A 21,440-nucleotide genomic window follows, 5' to 3' on the forward strand; every position below is an offset into this window, starting at 1 on the left:
GGACCAAATCGTTTGGTCCTGCAATTTCAAGGAGCGATGCAGAGTAGACCACCTCTGCGACTCCCGGCATGGTGCACTTGTGGCTCTTTTCAACTACGAAGGGTAAGCTAAAACTTTCCAGAACCCGTTGAAGTTCTGTGATTGTTTCTGTGATTGTTTTTTTTTGCCAGAACCACACCTGAAGGGGGAGGTACGTCATAAACAAACAACTAATAAGTACAGTGTGTGTTCTGGAACTTCTGGCTCAAGGGTTACCTCCTGAACAGGGCCAAAAAGTCGCTGGGTGTGTGGAAACAAATCCAGAACTCGTGAAATACATTTAACGGCATGGCATGGTCCGCTTAGTTCTTGTAGTGGAAAAGAGCCACCGGAGAGGATGACATCAGTGTGGCTAATCACGTGCTCTTCCACTGTGTCAGATAAATGACTCGCTCATCTCTGCAAGCCACATACGCAGAATTCTACTTTTCTGTGCCTCGTCACGTCTGCTTCAAGTGTTTAGCATATCATAGTACGCCTTTGCAGCAAACGCGACCTGATGAGTATGTCGTTTCGTGACATAGCATGCCAGTTTATCAAACACTTTCCATCCACATTTCAGGTGAATCAGGTGAATCTTTCCAACGTGTTCCCCCAGCACAACAGACACATGCGTTCATTCCTAGCACCTTATGAATCTCAGGCGAGGGACATTTTTACCTGGTAATTATTGCTCTGTTTGGTCAATCTCACCTAAACATGTCTGTCGTGGCATTCAAAACGTGTTCATGCACTTTCCGCGCCAAAATTAGACAAAAATAAAGTTTTTTTTTTCTTCTTTTTTTGAGGGGGAGCCCACCCAGTCACTCCTTTAAATAAGTCCACTGTCAAATTGAACCACATAAAACATTGTCCACTGAAGTGCTTAAAATAGTGGCAATACATTAACACATTTTAAGGCAGTATTACTTCTAAGCTCGCACTTTTCAGAGATCCCCCCTTAACAACTGTATTTGCTGCAGCTCAACACAATGCGCAAATACTGTGTGCAACATAGTATTCCAGGCAATGTGACGTCAAAACAACATGCGGTGATTGAGGTTTCAGTACAATGTGTAAATAGTTCAAAATAGAGCCCAATGCACGATTTTTCGGTCCGATGGTGATCCGATTTTGGACAGTCCTAAATCAGTGGTCTAGGACCAATGAGTTAGATACTAATGTTTTGTAAACAAAAATAATATATTTATTTTATTTTACCACTTAATTGTATTTTTTTACTCATTTTTTTGTTTGTTTGTTGTTTTTTACCTATAATCATTCCAGTTTGAAACTTGTCAAATATCGGGACACATCAGCTGCATATAGTAATATGTATATAAAAACCGATATATCGGTCGGGCTCTTGTTCTGAAACATTCTATGTATAATAACTGTTCAAACCAGTCTTGTTATGAAGACAAATAATATCGCTACTACAGAAAACCTTGCAATCGTTCTAAAAACCTGTTTGCCTCATTAGTGTGTCTACTCCCAGTCCCACAGTCATACAAGTCATACTGTTCCAAAATTCATACATTAAAAAAATGAAATAAATTGTGAGCATCCAAGATCAAGGTAAAAAAGAAAAGTATACAGCAAACAAACAAACAAAAAAATACACACTCCGGTAAGCCTAAAACATAACCAAGTGTACATGTTCTCTGAAACCATGAAGAATATGTCACGCGGAGGAGAACACAACGCACTGCACACCGTTACAACAGCCTAGCAAGCGTCTTTTAACACGAGCTGGTTTAAATAAGTTCCTTTTGAGCTCCAGCCGATAAAAGTTCAGACGCCGCTGCGTTATCACGCCGCCCTCTCCTCCTGAAGAGAGTTTACCCTGTTGTCAAGTCCAAATCTAAGAAGAGGAAAGAAAGGAAAAGGCAAAAAAAGAAACGCAGAAAAAATAAAATAAAACGTCTATCATATCCACCACAACATATCACTGCGGTCGACACAACCATGTAGAAAAGAAGGGAAAAGGGGAGGTACAGAAAACCACCGCAAAGGGGATATTTAGTTCTTTTTTCTCCTTTTTTTCTTTTTGTTTTTTAAAGAAATCTATATGCATGGTGTGCATTCATTAAAGTTAAAGGAACAAAGTAACAAGCATCAAACCCCATTCCAATGCTCCAATTGATATGTGGTTGAATTCCGAAGATCTTCCAGAAAAAGAAGACTAAGAAAAGAAGAAAAGGTTTCAAAATTCATTTTCCTCTCCTTAGTTCCCAGTTGTAGTGGGGGGACAGATACATGCGCGCACGGATGCACGCGCACACACTCACACGCGCACACACACAGACACACACACACACCGTTATCCTTCATCGAGGAACCAAAGGAATGATTTCGCTCCAGACGCGGCCGGAAGAGTCCGGCGATTATCCCGGGTTTACTGCCGAAGCACTGCTTCAGTTAGCTCTTTTTTTAAGCCCCTGTCCTGTCCTGTCCTGTCCTGTGCTGTCCTTGTGTCCTGTGCTGTCCTGTCCTGTGCTGTCCTGTCCTGGGGTGTCCTATTCCACGGCACTGCCAGCTAGTCCGTGTCACACCTGAATTCCGGTGCCGTGAAGATGCAGCATCTGGGCTCTCATAGTCTGTATGCTGCTCATGATTTTCTTCTGATGGCCCACCAGAGTGATCCCCAAGCTCATCACGTCGCTGCAAGACACGGGAAGGACATTGCCATGCACATAAATCAATGCACTGGCCCATAGAGCTTCTTCTCTCTTTTTTTCCTTCTTCTTTTAAACAAGCAAACATTTATAGCAGCGTTTCTAAAACTTTAGATTTCAAGGGACCACTGTAACTGTTATAAATATTATTATGCTTTATTTTTCTGTTACCTGTCTAGGGAGTAGGCTGTACGGATGCAAATTAGCATTCTTGTTGTTTACCTCACACATTATTTGATGTGGATGTTCAATAACTGTCCCTATGAAATAAATAAATTAAATGAAACAGCCCTTAGGTATTTTAATAACGTGAAAATGGAATTTGGGGCGGGGGCGGGGGGGGGGGGGGGAAGCAAAATTATGATAATTTAAAAGTATTCCTGCATTGAATAGTATGGCAATACTACTACTACTACTAGTAATAATAATTGTACCGTGATTAACTCTTTACAACTGACTGTGTAGGTGCTGAATTGACATCATGGCTACAGTCATGACAATGTGGATAAAACGGTTTACAGGAAGTAGTCTACAGAAATAAACATCCCAGTCTCTTTTGGTGAAGCCATTTCCTTATGTTAAAAGTATCGGAAATGTGTTATTTTCATTCTTTTTGCTAATGGTTTTCAGGCATTAAATCACTGTACTGATAACATCTGACATCCTTACAACTGTCAAAATAAAATGTTGGGGGGGAGAAAATCTCTATCCCTGACAAAAAAAATAAAGCGTATAAACAGTATGCTGTACTTAATATGCAAGGCCAGGGCTGTGTAGTGTGCTATACGTGCATACGTACTCGATTGACATCCTCGCCACCGACTCCAGGGAGCTGTAACCGGCTGCTGTGAAGTTGTCTCGGTACCTCTCCATCTTGATGGCTTCTAGCCACTCCCCCACGGAGCAGAAAGCGCTGAAGTCTGGCGTGCTCTGATCCAACAGCGGACTAATTGGCCTGCGTGACGAGCGAGAGCGATGACGGTTATGGCGTTGCGTGACAAAAAAGAAAGCACTTTCACAAAAGAAAAAGGGAGGAAAACAGGACAACAACACACAATGGAGCCCGGGAACAGGACAGCCGAGCGAGAGAGAGGCGAGCGAACGCCTCCAGTGATGCGGCAAATTGCGAGGGAGGAACAAACCGGAGTTGATTTGAGCTTTCAATCAATATCGAATTCACGAGCAGATGCTGATGTCATCTTCTTTGTGGAAGCAAAATATATCTTTTGCCAGTGTCTGTTGAATCTGAATCTGTTCTTATCTGCTTACTAAAAAAGAAAAAAAATACAGAAAATAATCTGCTTTAGGCTTTTCCCCCTTATTTCCCCCCCCCCCCCCCCGCTTCTATAACCCCAGGAAAGTATGCACCCTGACTGCAAATAGAATTCATTTGACAAATGTCAGCGAGGGGTCGGCAGTTCCCACACTACTTTAAAGTCCCAGGAACTCATTATAGGGATTGATTTAAAAGTCCTCCTATTGACCATGAAGCCATATAAGCTGTTTTGTGATATTGATTGTCCAGGATTTATCTTTCATCAGCAGACTACAGCAGGCAAATGGATGCGTTGGATCATCTGCTAATGTAGGGAAAGTACAACTTCTAAAGTTCTGCTGCACCAAACCGCATGTTAAAATCATTTTGGTTTGTAGCTCAATTCTCATTCCCTGGGAAGTTGTTCATGTTTTTTTTTCTTTTTGAACAGAAGCTCGTGTTCAAGTCTTAATCGGCCCCAATTAGGAATCTGGCATGCAGGACGCAGCATGAAAAACGCAATACAAGCTACACAATGAACAACACAGAATGACGTGTCAAAGGCATTAAATCAGCAAAACATGAATTGACGAGAAGCCTTTCTTACCTCGTACACGTTCCCACTGGGGTTTTCAGCGTATTTGGATTGCGGATCATCTTATCGAGGATGCCGACTATCTGATCAAATTTGGGCCGTTCAGCCCTGTCTTTCTGCCAGCAGTCCAGCATTAGCTGATGCAGTCCTGGGGGGCAATCCATGGGGGCCGGGAGGCGGTAGCCCTCCTCGATGGCCTTTATGACCTGGACAATGAATCGGCATCGGGTTATTCGGCGAGCACGGCACTTGAATTTATCCCAAAGAAAAATGGGGCACACTTTGCTACTGAGAACAGCTGGAGCTCACATTTAGTATAATGGGACAGCGAAGACAATGCAGTAGCTGGAATACAATAGATCTCCATTATTATCTAAATGGTTCAGATTCATTTATTCTCCCCTGCTACCATGTTAGCAAAAAAAATCTGTTTACCGCCTCTCATGTGCAATTCATTCTTTTCACTGAAACGTTTGTGAATGTTATTGCGGGCATGCAATAATTTCATCGTTACCAACTGGGAACAAAGTGCATTGAGGAACCCAACAGCCCAACTGGATTGCACGGTTATGTGGCAGGTTTGTTACAGCGATTGGGAACAGTGCAACACAATGAGGATATGTTTTGTGAGCATAATGGCGAGTGTGCACCCGTCTCTATGGCAATGAGCGGCGGTATCAGTGGGCCAACTTGCCCACGTCTATCATTATACCAGTGGATGCAAATACAATTAATTAAAGCAAACAGAGGGGGCCGTTTTCCTGCGACCTGCATTTCCAATATTGTTTGTCTCTTGACAATAGGCTGGATTTACACAGCCCTAATGAATAATACAAAAAAAAAGTCTATCTGCATGTCCTTTTGCACCTAATCCATTCTCTGTCGTGTGCACCCTTTAGTGTGGAGTTAAAAGTCAATACCGTGAGACCGCTGTACTGTAGGGGCAGTGAGCACCTTTAGACCGCTGTACTGTAGGGGCAGTGAGCACCGCTGTACTGTAGGGGCAGTGAGCACCGCTGTACTGTAGGGGCAGTGAGCACCGCTGTACTGTAGGGGCAGTGAGCACCGCTGTACTGTAGGGGCAGCGAGCACCGCTGTACTGTAGGGGCAGTGAGCACCGCTGTACTGTAGGGGCAGTGAGCACCGCTGTACTGTAGGGGCAGTGAGCACCGCTGTACTGTAGGGGCAGTGAGCACCGCTGTACTGTAGGGGCAGTGAGCACCGCTGTACTGTAGGGGCAGTGAGCACCAGACCGCTGTACTGTAGGGGCAGTGAGCACCGCTGTACTGTAGGGGCAGTGAGCACCTTTGATTTCAGGCTCTGTGCTGCTTCTCTTTCTCCTTTACTTCCATGGAAGTGGGGCTGTATATTTCCCTCCATACTACTAAGTTGTTATTCCTGTCACAGGCTATTCAAACAAGAAAGAACATGCACGTAGACTAACACCCATCATAAAGAACATGCACGTAGACTAACACCCATCATAAAGAACACGCACGTAGACTAACACCCATCATAAAGAACATGCACGTAGACTAACACCCATCATAAAGAACACGCACGTAGACTAACACCCATCATAAAGAACACGCACGTAGACTAACACCCATCATAAAGAACACGCACGTAGACTAACACCCATCATAAAGAACATGCACGTAGACTAACACCCATCATAAAGAACACGCACGTAGACTAACACCCATCATAAAGAACATGCACGTAGACTAACACCCATCATAAAGAACATGCACGTAGACTAACACCCATCATAAAGAACATGCACGTAGACTAACACCCATCATAAAGAACACGCACGTAGACTAACACCCATCATAAAGAACATGCACGTAGACTAACACCCATCATAAAGAACACGCACGTAGACTAACACCCATCATAAAGAACACGCACGTAGACTAACACCCATCATAAAGAACACGCACGTAGACTAACACCCATCATAAAGAACACGCACGTAGACTAACACCCATCATAAAGAACATGCACGTAGACTAACACCCATCATAAAGAACACGCACGTAGACTAACACCCATCATAAAGAACATGCACGTAGACTAACACCCATCATAAAGAACACGCACGTAGACTAACACCCATCATAAAGAACACGCACGTAGACTAACACCCATCATAAAGAACATGCACGTAGACTAACACCCATCATAAAGAACACGCACGTAGACTAACACCCATCATAAAGAACATGCACGTAGACTAACACCCATCATAAAGAACATGCACGTAGACTAACACCCATCATAAAGAACACGCACGTAGACTAACACCCATCATATTGCGACTATTGGGTCTTGTGGCTGTGTGTGCATGGCCATTATTTACAGAAGAAACCTTAGTTGGTCTTTCTCTGTAGGGGGAGGGGGAGGTAACCACTGACTGGTCTTTCTCTGTAGGGGGAGGTAACCACTGACTGGTCTTTCTCTGTAGGGGGAGGTAACCACTGACTGGTCTTTCTCTGTAGGGGGAGGTAACCACTGACTGTGACTAAAGGTATACTTGACATTACAGCTGAGCTGACCCATTCCTTTCCAAAGCATTCTGTGCCGTGGTTTGTTTGATTTTCAAGGACGCCATGGGATTCAGTTCATTTCAGTACGGCATGGAAATCAACTTGCATAAACTTGCTTGAGGTACAGTAGGTAATCCAACACAGTTAGCTATATGGTGCATTTTTGGGGGGCTCAAAGTTATGTTATTGTAGTGTTTCAAATAATGCTTTGTAACAACATGAACCCATGAACCCTAGTGTCCCAATTCTGGGGTGAACGTTCTGGGAAAATTGCAGATCTATAAGCTATCTATCACAAAACATAGCAACACATTGTGAGCTCGTACATCAGGTATTTTTTATACCCCCATGGAGGATTCTGGTGGTTAAGTAGTTTTAAAGCATGAAAGTCTTGTAAAACCTTGCTGAAAGTAGTCCCTGGCAAAAATATTTAAAAAAATGAAGCCATTAAAGGCAAATAAATTAGTATGGTCTGGTATGGTCCTTAAAAGTTTTGGTGAAAATACCCGAGTATACTTTTCACACACACGCACACACACACACACACACACACACACACACACACACACACACACACACACACACACACACGCGCGCGCGCGCGCGCGCACACACACACACACGCGCGCTTGCGCATGCACGCCCGCAACGCACGCTCACAGAAGTTTTTGTTATGCATTGCTGGGTTGACGTGTACCCCCAGAGGAGGACAGCAGACTAGGACACAGCGTGACTAATTTGCTGTTTTGCAGTCGGTGCATACTTCTGGGCCTTTTACCTTTTCAACCTGATGATCAGAGTTGATCTATTTCTTTACATTGGTGACTGCTTGATCAGGTTCGTTTAGTGGAGATTCTCACAGCTGCAAACCCAGGTTGTGCATGACTCAGTGGAACGGGTCCACCCTGCTATTCACCACGGTTCTATTACCATAACTCATTATAAAGGTTAAAGGCCGGCCGAATTAAAAGCATTTTTCATTATTTTTTTATTATAATACTTCTTTTGTGAATCCCTCATAAGACCACGTTTATGCATGCCTTGCACTTAGGACTCCCATCTGAAGCCAAATTGAGATTACAGTTCCTACGGGGTGGATGCAAACTGCATGATTTCATCAAGATTTCCTGAACTAATTAAGCCCTGGACAGTCATACAGGCCAAGTTTTCCTCGCCAGGAGTCACATGATAATGCCTTTGAGAATGTTTTCATAAAATAAAATAATAATAATGAGTATGGAACGACTATCACTATCAGGATCTCGCCAGCATCTATTGGAATTCCTTTAGATTTTTGTTTCTCAAATGGTTTCACACGGGGATTTTGTGTTAATGAAGTCAATTCATTAAACGCAAAATGTATTATCTGTTCAAAAGTTGCTCAACCCTATTAGAAGATGTCACGACCCACTTTTGGAGAACTTCCCACTGGCTTAGAAACACTGCTTTAGATGGTAATTCTAAAATGATTTTTGAATTGTTTGAATATATTAATTCCGAATATCCAGTACATAGCCTAAGTAAGAAAAAAACTGAGAATCTCTCTCTCTCTCTCTCTCTCTCTCTCTCTCTCTCTCTCTCTCTCTCTCTCATTTATTTTGTTAAAAATAGTCATAATAGATGGATTTGGAGGAGAACAAGTAAAGGAACGAGAATGGTTGTCAACTTTGTATTTTAACTCTGTTCAAGTGGGGTTCAGGTTAGGCTGTGTGATTCCTCCTTTGCACACACGACATATAACTCACATCTTGATTGGACATGTCCCAGTAAGGCCTTTCCCCATAGGACATGACCTCCCACATGACAATGCCGTAACTCCACACGTCGCTGGCGGAGGTGAATTTACGGTACTGGATGGCTTCCGTCGCCGTCCATCGGACGGGTATCTTTCCGCCCTGTGCAGTAAAACGCAGGTCAGTGGCGGGAGTAAAGATCACATTCATTATATCCTGCAGCTTCCCCTAAAACATCAGAGAAGAGTTTCAACATTATACACAGAACAAAATGAGAATAGAGTAAAATAGATTAACATTCGATAATGTTTAGAAAGGAAAAATAATAATAATAATAATAAATTAGCTGCTCAGCAATGTAAGGGTAGAATGCTTCTAGAGCTGAATGTATTTGGCAATTTGAATACAAATTGTATGCAAAAGGTTTTTGAAAATGTCTTCTTTCTTTTTATGTTCTATTTTTATGTTCTCCTATAATGACAGCCCAAAACAGGGACGCCAGGTTGAAAGTGGTAGAGAAAACCCTAAGGTAAACCTAAGCTGAGATACTGCTTGCGGTGCATTTGTGGGTGCGGGTTCCAAATAATTCTATCTGCTCCATTTTCATGCACTGCACTGTGGGTAATAATAACGTGTGTTCCAAAAGGTGTGTGGGTAGCAGAAGAAGAAAAGAAAAGAAAACAACGGGATGGGAGATGCCGGCGTAATTGACTCACAGTGGTTGTATAGACAGCCTCAGGGTCGTCGTCTATCACTCTTGACAGGCCGAAGTCCGACACTTTACATACGAGATTGCTGTTGACGAGGATGTTGCGAGCAGCCAGATCTCTGTGGACGTATCCCATGTCGGACAGATATCTCATTCCGGCCGCGATGCCCCGCAGCATGCCAACGAGCTGGATGACTGTGAACTGACCATCGTGTTTCTGCACGCAAAAGATGGACGAGAGGAGAGGAGAGGTTGTTTGTGAGGCATCGGAAAAAATAAGTCCTGGACTTTATTGTGTTTTATCCTTGAATGTCTACTTGAACTACTTGAACCTATTCTGGGAGGAACATCCGCAGACAACGGCAAATTAGATTAGTGTAGATTTGGTGCAGAGGGAAACAAAAAGCGGACCAAGTACAGAGCTGATGCCGGTCAACTAAGTATTAAGTTACTAATTAAGTATAGAGAGTTTAAGTGGTTTTAACCAACACATAATATGTAATTCAAATAAAGTACGAGGAGAGGAGAGGAGAGGAGGAGAGGAGAGGAGAGGAGAGGAGAGGAAGGTCGCCCATTCTCACTGACCAAGAGGGAGAAATTTAGGTCACGCAGCACTGCAGGATTGCTTGCACTGGATTAATAATATTCGCAAGATAAATTGCAAGTCCAAACTTCCAGCTGTCTATTATAAGACTTTCAAGATGCTTTTACATTGGTCTTCATCCCCAGATGAATAATGGCTGTAAAAAATAAAATGTGTTCTTTCATATAGCTTTCACATTCTTGTCAAACCAAGGTTTAACCACGTAAGCCCTAATGTATAACTCCTCATGTCCATGACAATTGAAAATAGCAGATCTGCAAGCTAACAAATCTTCACGATGCAAAGTATTGTGAGATTGTAGCTCGGCTATTTTTGAACACTTCAAGACATTTTGGGGAAAAACATTTGGAAATGTATTTTTAAACAGTTTGGTCATACTCACCCTAAGGAAAGCATCTAGTGAACCGTTCTCCATATATTCAATCACAATCATAACAGGCTTCCCTGAAAACAAAAACAAAAACAATGAAACATCTGTTATTGACATGTACTGTAATGTAAATGCTGTTTGCTTGTGAAGTCGCGGGCAAACCAGAAATGACTCTAGTAAAACTACCATCTCCATCTAGTTATTTTTAGCAGTATGTTTCTCTGGCTTATAATTAAAAAATACCATCTGTTCCTTTTATTATAGTGTCGAAATGGGAAAGTGCAGAACATGGGGGTGTTACTAATTTCATCAGATACAATGTCACTCTTCTGGCTGTGGTACTTTTACCTCAAAACGTAACAAATAAACTGTATTGCAATGTACAAGCTAGAATACAAATGTGTAATTGCATTTATATGTGATAGGAAACTGTATTTAATGTAGTTACAATTTGCCAGAAGGAACAGCACTTATTGCTCTCTTTTTTAATTATGAACTAAAAGTACATTTGCTCTGACATGTTTTGTTGATTTTGATTAGGGAGTTATAATTATGTATAAAGGCCAAAACCGTATCATTTCATGTGTATGGCCGGGTCGTTAAAACATTAAAACCAGGAAAGCATCTGTGTCATTTCATATTTTAGCGTTGCCTATTCAAAGATAGCATACAATACAGTACAAGCTTGTACATCTGCTATTTTAAAAAACAATCTTGAAAGTGTTAGAACTACGAATTTAGAAGGCATTCGTAGAATCGTCTTCAGGTCTTAATTGAAAGTCTTTTCTGATTACCTCTGGTCACCACCCCCTCCAGGTGAACCACGTTGGGATGGTCAAACTGGCCCATGATGCTGGCCTCGCAGAGGAACTCCCGCCTCTGCTTCTCCGTGTAGCCCACTTTCAGAGTCTTGATGGCGACCGACACGTCCCGCTTCCCCGGGAGCTTCAACCGGCCACTGCACACCTCCCCGAACTCTCCTGTGTGGAAAGGAGGAGACCAGTCATGACTGAGAGAATGCAGAGCTGAGAGTACGGGGAAGGGGGGAGGGGGGGATCGAGCACTTCACAATGACAAATGTATTGGTGTACGTGTGCGCTGAGACGAAAGCAGCTGTACTGCGCGCAGGGATACAAATTGGAGTACATCTTGTTATACTCTGGGGGGGGGGGGGGGGGGGGGGATGCGTAACCAAGACCTATAATAAGACGTGCTGGAGATGCATAGATACCGTCATTGACCACTTCAACAAAAACCCATGTGGCAGCAATTTCTCAGCGGCCGGGATGCCTTTCGCAGCTGCCTGCGAAAGAGAGACCCCAAACTTCGCCATGCATCCCCTCCCCCCACACACATGCACGGTAATTGCAATGAACCATTACAACCTCTTCCCAGTCGTACGATTAACCACTTTCAACCTGGTGTCCGGATTTTGGGCTAGGCAATTTATTAAAAACATTGAAAAATTTGCCAGTCTACTTGCTAGTTACTCAAGAGCTGCAGGGAGATCCTGTTGCTGAACATACACTCTGTTGTGTATAGCAATGATTACTATCCGAATATAGAGCTATTTGACACTTAACAAAAAGAAAATCACTTACTGGTTATAATAATCCAATATGTAAAATAATTTCCTCCCATCGTCAAGGTGTAAATGTTGTTTCTGTCAGTGTGATGTGTGAGAGTGCAGTGCAGCTAAAGTCCTCACCTGCACCAATCACCCCGCTCGATTTTAATGCAGGAAGCGTCCAGCTCCTTGGCAAACTGATGGACAGCTCTGCTTGGATCCTCGTAGGTTTCAGGGTCAATGTATGTTTTGGTGCCTGGAAATTTGACTGTAGAAAAGTAAGAGGATTACTGTTACGATTAAATATGCATAATACGTCGGCTTTGACAGGCAAACGATTACGGAGAAGACCCTGTGATTCGGGAGGGGGTTGACAAACAGGCGGGCATGATGGAAGAGAGGCCGTGTCAAAGGGGTCCGCGCACAAGACAAAGGGAATGATTCATCACAAAAGAGACACTGAGATTTTAGCGCTGCACGCCGTGGCATTTCCTCGGAGCTCGTCAAGGCAAGCGCACGCAGCGCTCCCCCCGCTGGCTCCGCCGGATGTCAATCAAGACAACATCCGTCACTTCGGAAAGTTCAGCGGGAGGTCTAAGCATGCCAGTCAGGTTGAGTTTTTTTGTTGTTTTTTTGGTCAAAGTTTTATCGCGTTGTATCATCATTATTACAAGATACAAAATAAATAATAAAGTCTAGAGGTTGTGCCCGCCTGAGACGAATTGTAATTTCGTGGCATAAAAATATGTTTTTTCTTTTTTACTGTGAAATATCAGACACCCAGATAAAGGGATGTCTCATGAATATGCATGTTTGCACATAAAGATATAATCATAATGCGCAAACATAGCTGGAGATAAAATAATTCTCCTTCTGATGCATGACAGTAGAAGACAACGGGGAGGTGGGGTGGGGTGAAGGGGGGGACTTAGGGAGGTTACAGGAAGGCCAGGAAGTGGATAATGCGGTCCTGGCAGTACATTCAACAATACATCAAATGAACAATAAATCACACTTTTATGCACTAGAACATTAACAGAGCACCCTGCAAGGCCTCTAACACTGATTGTACAACAGAACCTTTCAACTTTAAAAATGTAATGAGATTTCCACACAGCCATAATCATTTGATTTAAAAAAAAAAAAGAAAAAGAAATCATAGCCACTAAAGCCCTAATAGATACATACTGTACATATATAGCCTATACTTAAATAAAATTCGTAATCTACAAGCTCACAATGCGTGGTTAACAATTTAATACATTATTAAATTATATATTTACATAACATAAATATCAAACATGTCACACATGTCCTAAGAGGAAATTTATTTCAGTCTGACCAGAAGCAGAGATAAAAGACATAGGGCTCCATTTTTGTCTCATCTTTCTAAAGCCACTATTCCCCCTCCGCCCCCCCCCCCCCCCCCCTCGTGTTGTTCTTTTTCTTCTCCACCCCGCACAGAGCCAAGAACACTCGTCTTTTCATTGAGTCACAACTCGCTCAAATCTTGCTCATTTAAAAAAAAGTACTATGTAAACTACGAAATTCGGGCTTTCATTTGGTATATAGATCGAGCGTGTAGGCCGTCTCTACGATACGGTATCAAGCGAAAAGGAAAGGTCGGTCAATTGGATTAAACGCCATTTGCTGCGCTATGGGATGATGAAAGTGAACGAACAAATGCGTGGAATCGCGCATAGTCTTTGACTATACAATTATAAATACAATGGACACAAGGAAGGCACTCACTTCTGCTGATTATAGGAAAATTAAAAAAAGAGAATCAGGAGAGATGACTGCAAGGATTACTCCAAGGACATCTCCATGCAGGTGCGCAGCCCTCGTCGCTCTACCAAACTAATTTGGCACGGCTTACGGGTATAAGTTACGGGTGGTTTTAAACTCCACTGTCGCTTTCCCAAATGTGTGTGAACAAAATAGCAATTTAGGGGAAAGCGTGCCAACACGCCCATGACCACACCTCTAGGCGCAAATACCGGTGTCTGCAAAAAAGATAGCGGGTGGCGCTGGACGAAAATACCATTAAGGGACAGAGAAAGCTCCTATATTCGTAATTTTCGGGCAGCGGCTGAATTGCGGGCCGCGTTGCGGGTAAAGTCGGAGACGAAATTGGAGCCCATAGCCCCACCAGCCATTGAACAGGATGGCCAGATAGGGGATATTAAAAGCAGAGGCCTGGCAGGAATACAGAGGATCGTGGAACCAGGAATGGGGCAACGCTGAAACAACACAAAACGGAATCGCTCAACCGGCCCTGTTGCGTTCAGGCGAGGAGGGCACGCCGGGACGATCCACTAAACCGCATGGAAATACAACAAACGCATTGCGTTTGTTGTATCCCCCCCCCCACCCCCACCCCACCCCTACCAATCTCTGCCATATAATTGCTTCGTCCATCCAAGATGTCAGCGGATCAGATAGGGAGATGCCTTATCACGACTTCCTCGCTGCAGACAAATTGGGCCTACGCGACGCATTCGCACCGCTATCTAGCTTCTGTCGCGCTGGCAGCCTCTCGTCATTTGATACCGTGTGGAGAGAGCAGTCCCCTCCATTAAGTACCGACAACACGGCCCCTTGTTTGTGTGCCCCCCTCCCCCCACACACACACACGGTGACACCATATATTTTTTAGCAGGTGGTCGGCCCGCTAATATATATGTGCCGCGGAGCCCGCCGTATCTGTCAGATACTTAGCAAACGGCGGAGATCGGGGCGCGCTCGCCCCAACGCTGCCTCAGCTTTAGCGCCTGCACGCTTTCGTGACACCCCTCTGACCCTCTGTTTCCAAATCAGCAGTTTGCCTACAGCACAGATCATTACGGGGCTGCACTGGGGAAGCTGTCTGCGGCTGCATCTCCACTGGGGCATCATTAGGGCTGGTGTGTTGGTGCGACCGACGAGGGGAGGAGGGAAAAAAACCGAGAAACCAAAAAAAAAGAGAAGAAAAACATTCCACTATTTTCCTATATGTACGGTACGGATAGACCAGAAGGAGGGAGAAGCTTGCAGAGTGAAACACACACACACACACACACACACACACACACACACACACACACACACACACACACACACACACACATACACACAGGGGCCAACGACACAGAGGAGCCCCTGTGTCATCTCTGTTCAAGTGGGGCGGGTGTCAGGGCCACTTTTGGTTTTACATGTTTAACAAGCAACGACTCAGCTCTTTCTGCGGCAGATGTCACGTACGTTCATTCGTTTGTAGTTTGGAAATGTGTACATTCTCAGCTCAACAGATTTGTCTATCCAATCACCAGCAGATGTTAGGGCTGATTGCTCCCAGCTTTTGACTCGAATCAACACCATCACACTCCCCCCACTCACAGTTGGTGGATTTATTTTGGGCATTTCAGATGTTTCAGTGTGCATGTGTTTGCACGTGTGCACATTTGTGTGTGTGTGTGTGTGTGTGTGTGTGTGTGTGTGTGTGTGTGTGTGTGTGTGTGTGTGTGTGTGTGTGTGTGTGTGTGTGTGTATATGCGTGCGTGTGTGTGTGTGTGTGCGTTTGTGTGTGCGTGTATAGATACAGTACCTTTGGGCGTACGGATTGAACAGTCCGACCAGTATAATGCATGTGCACACGTGCGTTTGCATGCACGTGACTGAGCTTGTCTTGGGTTTGGAAATGCGCATAGATATACAATATGCATGTTGCAAGGCAACTATACTCACATTGAAAGTAGAGCTCCTCATCTCCCTCCTGATCTGCCTTGCTGTACCCACAGTGCCTGCACAGGATGAGAGAGAGAGATAGAGAGAGAGAGAGAGAGAGAGAGAGAGAGAGAGAGAGAGAGGGAGGGAGGGGTAGAGAGGTAGATAGAGGAGCAAAGAGGGAGAGGGAGATAAAGATTCGTAGAATCAACTGATTGTTGTCGATGAAATAAATTGCCTGTTTTACAAGAATCTTAATAATGGCATCTTAATCACTTAAACCCTATTTTATACTTCGTCGTACGACAATGCTGCATTACAAAAACAGCCGATTTACAAACTCACAACGTGTGACATTGCGACGCATTGTGAGCATGCAAATCTTCATAAAAAAGTTTGAGATTTTTTTGCCGACGACATGCCCCAAAAGAAGGGGATGCCAGGCTGAAAGTACTGTAGTTAAGTGTCTTAAGATAACGTGCTAACAACCCCACCCCCACCCCCTGCCCGCCTGCCTCATTTCCTCAAACAGCCCCAGAACAAAAAAGAAAAAAGCTTGGCTCCACTCCCACTGCTCCGGTACCTCTGCGGATCGCAGAGCCGGTCTCCTCGGGAGATACAGTCTCACACACACCGAATAAAACATGCACTCTAAAGGGCTGTTCAACATGTCTTATAATATTAATTGGTAATATTAGCGTGTTGAAGGCTCCCTCAAGCAGGCAAAAAAAAAACCCAGAGCGCACAAGGCTGGTCTTTGAGCACCAAACCGAAAATAAGGGGGTGGGTGGGGCGCAATAAGCTGCAAGTGACGAGCGCGGAGCTACAGGTGTATAGATGGATGTGCTGGACATGGAATTATATGTGCGCGGTGTGTGTCAGTAGAGTGTGTGTGTGTGTGTGTGTGTGTGTGTGTGTGTGTGTGTGTGTGTGTGCGCGCGCTGTATGTGTTTTGTAATGGTCTCAGGGGAGCCATGCTGCTGGAGCCCGGTGGAAACTGTGCTCTGATGAAGTGATCTCATGCTCCCCAGTCTGTGGGGATGAAAACACCTGTGAGCTGCAGTATAATATGAGAGATGTAAGGAGCTGTAATGACTGCTGAGAGATATACCGTACGACGGATGCTCCGGGAGAGACACATGAGGCCATATTTCACACTGCCTCAGCCTGAGTTTACATGGAGGTTAACCCATTTAGGCCTGACCTCGAAATTTAAAAAAAATCTTCTAAATCCTCCAGTTTTCTGAAATAAATATTTTCACAATTTTTCAAAAATAGCAGACCTACAAGCTCGTAGCGCGCCACTCGGTGGCGCGCTATGAGCTTGTAGATCTGCTATTTTTCAATAGCTAAATTATAACATAATGTTTAAAACACCAAAAGGGGTTCCCGCGCAAAATGGGTTAAGGGCCTGTTGTACTTAGCGGTGTTGCGCGCCCCGAAAATATCCGACCGACTGTTCTGTACACACACGCACGCACCTGTGCCACTGTGAGCTTGTAGATCGTCTATTTCTGTTGTGCGACACGGTTGCTCGACCCGGTACAAATCAGGCTTTACTCTCCCACTCTCATACACATACGTAGATGCATGTGTACTGCACACATATGCATGCATACTCCCTCACAGTCACACATGCATAGATAGATAGATATGCATGCGCACAGACATAAACATTGCACGTGCACTGCAAAGATGTACACACATACACATGCACACACATATTGTACATTATACGGATGTTCCCTGAAGCACATTTCTGATTGATCATCCGGTTTAAACCAGAACATGGCATGTATCTTCAGCCAAACACTTGGGATTGAAAACGAGAGTCTGGATTATTTCTTCAAATCGACCACTAACCCCACTACCCAGCATTCTTATTCTGGGGGGGGGGGGGGGGGGGGGTGGAGACATTCAAAAGCAGTCGATCTAAGCTCACAAAGTGACATGTTGTGACTTGTGAGCTTGTAGATAAGCTATTTTTGGTGAAGAGACTGTATTTGGTGTAATGTAGGCTGAAGAATAACGCACAATAAGTACAGTTTAACTCGGGTCCGTTTTACGAAGTATAGAGGACCCGTAGAAACCCGTGAATTTAAAATATTATCAAAGCATTCTGAGGCAACCCTGGACTTGTGTCAAGGCACGCTAGGGCGCCATGGGCTAGAGTCACTCCCAGCACTGGGAAGTGAACGCTATGAATCATCATACATTAGTAGGTCAACTGACACAGAGAATCATAGCATATAGGTACGATTCTGTCTTCACACGCATGGCATGTACAGTATGAGGACTATGAAACAACAACAACAGCTTCAAACCACGCCACGGGACGACGGGTGCACACATGGCGCGGCACATGGAGTGGCATGCCAACGGGACGATGATGGGCGCACACATGCCACGGGATGACGGGGTGCGGTGCACGCATGGCACACATGTGGGGGGGGAGGGGGTGGATCAGCGGACGCCTCCGTGCCTTACGGTGGGGAGGGCGTCCCTGAGTGACAAAGAAAGGGCTAATTGACCAAAGCGAGAGACTCACAGTAGCGGAGAGTCAATGGGGCCCTCGAGAGCGTACCTTCTCCCAATGATGAAGCCAAACACCATGAACACCAGGATGATGGTCCCGGCGACGGCCACCACCGCGATGATGATCACCGGGTTCTGCTCACTGGACACGATGGCGGCTGTAACGAGGAGGGACGCACGCACGTGCACACACATGCACACACATGCACACACGCGCGCGCGCACACACACACACACACACACACACACACACACACACACACACACACACACACACACACACACACACACACACACACACACACACACACACACACACACACACACACACACACACACACACACACACACACACACAGCATAAGTGTCAGTACATCAAAGCCCACAATCTGCAGGAAATAATCAAGCCCGATTAGGGGGTGTTGAGGCTGATAACCTCCTTCCCTCATTCTTTTCCTAGCCTCCGAGAGGCCGACAGAGAGAGCAAGAGGGAGGGAGAGAGAGAGAGAGAGGGTGGGGGGTGGAGAAGGGGGGCCGTGGTTTCTATTTTTGAGCCGTCCTCGTACACATGGCTCTACTGTTTCAGAAAGTGGGCTTAATAGTCCCAGACGGAGAACGGCAGTGCCCTTCATCTCAAACAAAGACACATTCAGGTTGGACCGTTTCCCATCCAGGGCCTCTCACGGTGGTGTGGTGGACCGTTTCCCATCCAGGGCCTCTCACGGTGGTGTGGTGGACCGTTTCCCATCCAGGGCCTCTCACGGTGGTGTGGTGGACCGTTTCCCATCCAGGGCCTCTCACGGTGGTGTGGTGGACCGTTTCCCATCCAGGGCCTCTCACGGTGGTGTGGTGGACCGTTTCCCATCCAGGGCCTCTCACGGTGGTGTGGTGGACCGTTTCCCATCCAGGGCCTCTCACGGTGGTGTGGTGGACCGTTTCCCATCCAGGGCCTCTCACGGTGGTGTGGTGGACCGTTTCCCATCCAGGGCCTCTCACGGTGGTGTGGTGGACCGTTTCCCATCCAGGGCCTCTCACGGTGGTGTGGTGGACCGTTTCCCATCCAGGGCCTCTCACGGTGGTGTGGTGGACCGTTTCCCATCCAGGGCCTCTCACGGTGGTGTGGTGGACCGTTTCCCATCCAGGGCCTCTCACGGTGGTGTGGTGGACCGTTTCCCATCCAGGGCCTCTCACGGTGGTGTGGTGGACCGTTTCCCATCCAGGGCCTCTCACGGTGGTGTGGTGGACCGTTTCCCATCCAGGGCCTCTCACGGTGGTGTGGTGGACCGTTTCCCATCCAGGGCCTCTCACGGTGGTGTGGTGGACCGTTTCCCATCCAGGGCCTCTCACGGTGGTGTGGTGGACCGTTTCCCATCCAGGGCCTCTCACGGTGGTGTGGTGGACCGTTTCCCATCCAGGGCCTCTCACGGTGGTGTGGTGGACCGTTTCCCATCCAGGGCCTCTCACGGTGGTGTGGTGGACCGTTTCCCATCCAGGGCCTCTCACGGTGGTGTGGTGGACCGTTTCCCATCCAGGGCCTCTCACGGTGGTGTGGTGGACCGTTTCCCATCCAGGGCCTCTCACGGTGGTGTGGTGGACCGTTTCCCATCCAGGGCCTCTCACGGTGGTGTGGTGGACCGTTTGCAGTTGACAAACTGCCGATGGCGCCGAGAGTGTGGGCTGGGGGGGGGGGGGGGGGGGGGTGGGGGGGGTCATGCATTTTAACCACTTAAGCCAGCTATATAATTCGTCGTACTTCGAATAACGAAAACAGATGATCTATAGCCGTGTTGACGTGGCGTGAGCTATTTCTGCTATTGTTGAAAAAAATGTATGACCATGTACGGTAGATCAGCTACTTTCGCTATTCGTCGTACGAGGTATATATCGCTTCAAATAGTATGTCCTTTACCAATGCCATGTGATGGCTGAAAATCCACCTATAGGCATCCTTAGAAATGTAGAGGTGTCATTTTTTACACCGAGGAGTACAGTATCCTACCTGTGGCTTCCTCTTTGGTGGTGATCTCCAGCCTGGGGCCGTACGTGCCGTAGCCCGCTGACGTGAAGGCCCGGATCTGGAACACATAGGCCGTGCTGGGCTTCAGGTTGTTCACCGTGGCCGACGTGGACTTGGACTTCACCGTGGAATAGATGCGGTCCTTTTGGTCCTGCACAGGAGGGATAATGAGTTTCAGTGTAATATTAAATACTGTATACATATACGGGTTACTGCACTGGCAAGGCGCCACTTCACGATGCGGCGCTCTGCATGTTCTGGTTCCGGTATCCAACATTGGCCTGCAGGATATAGTGTGGGTGAAGTAGACACCCCGTCCCTTCCTCCCACGCTCCCCTATTTAAAATGAACACTAAAACATGTTCTGTGTTGGAGACTGATATCCAGGTGCAGGAGAGAGCTGTGCTACACTGTAGGCACAGACACCAGGGTTCAAATGGCCTCATTAAGCCTTGTGGTATCAATGTTGATATGTCCAGAAAAGAAACATCCACATTGCCTCTAATCGTGCGTATTTCATCCTAGCATTCAGATGTACACCAATTGATTCTCCATGGGGGAGATGTCCTCAGTCACCACAGAATGCAGTTCAGTCAGACAACTCAAGAAGGATGTAATATATATTTATTGAATATAGATGAGCAATACAGTATATTTATTATGGTTTGGCGATGTATTGGATCTGCTTTTTAGGTACTTAGATCAAGCGCATCAGTCCCGACCATAGGGAAAAAAGGTCTACAGTATGTTTGCAGCTATAAGCCAAGCCTTTTAATTTCATCATTTCACAGAGCTCTTTCTAACACCGGGCAAACGTGGAATAAATATCTTTCCGATGACATCACTGGGACTACAAATTCCAACCGTTAACACGCACCAAATGACATTGCTGACAAATGAGTTAAGTGAAAGATGGTTCCTAACTTATACAGCATATGCGATACTGTATATATGCGAGAATGTTGACAGAATACAGCTACAGAGTTAACCACATGAACCCTGACGTCCCTATTCATATCATAACAGGTGAACATTCCGCAAAATGAGGCGAACATTCTGCCAAAAAAGTAATAATCTACAAGCTCACAGTGCTTTGAACGAC

At 45.6% G+C, this 21,440-nt stretch overlaps 1 protein-coding gene across 1 annotated transcript in view; it reads right to left on the bottom strand.

Annotated features, from left to right (window-relative positions):
• Positions 1-220: 220 nt before the first annotated feature.
• Positions 221-21,440, bottom strand: part of LOC306941056 (ephrin type-A receptor 7-like) — a gene marked incomplete at its 5' end in the record, with an annotated part of 54,261 nt that continues 33,041 nt past the window's right edge. The window contains 11 exons of the mRNA XM_079526361.1: positions 221-2,682; positions 3,496-3,651; positions 4,559-4,752; positions 8,844-8,993; positions 9,548-9,757; positions 10,527-10,588; positions 11,309-11,494; positions 12,236-12,349; positions 15,808-15,863; positions 18,371-18,479; positions 20,321-20,489. Of these exons, the coding sequence (XP_079382487.1) occupies positions 2,568-2,682; positions 3,496-3,651; positions 4,559-4,752; positions 8,844-8,993; positions 9,548-9,757; positions 10,527-10,588; positions 11,309-11,494; positions 12,236-12,349; positions 15,808-15,863; positions 18,371-18,479; positions 20,321-20,489 (1,521 nt within the window). The 3' untranslated portion in view covers positions 221-2,567. The remainder of the gene's footprint in view (positions 2,683-3,495; positions 3,652-4,558; positions 4,753-8,843; positions 8,994-9,547; positions 9,758-10,526; positions 10,589-11,308; positions 11,495-12,235; positions 12,350-15,807; positions 15,864-18,370; positions 18,480-20,320; positions 20,490-21,440) is intronic.

Source organism: Electrona antarctica (genome assembly GCF_951216825.1).
Source record: "Electrona antarctica genome assembly, chromosome: 17".
In the NCBI taxonomy this organism is placed as follows: Eukaryota; Metazoa; Chordata; class Actinopteri; order Myctophiformes; family Myctophidae; genus Electrona; species Electrona antarctica.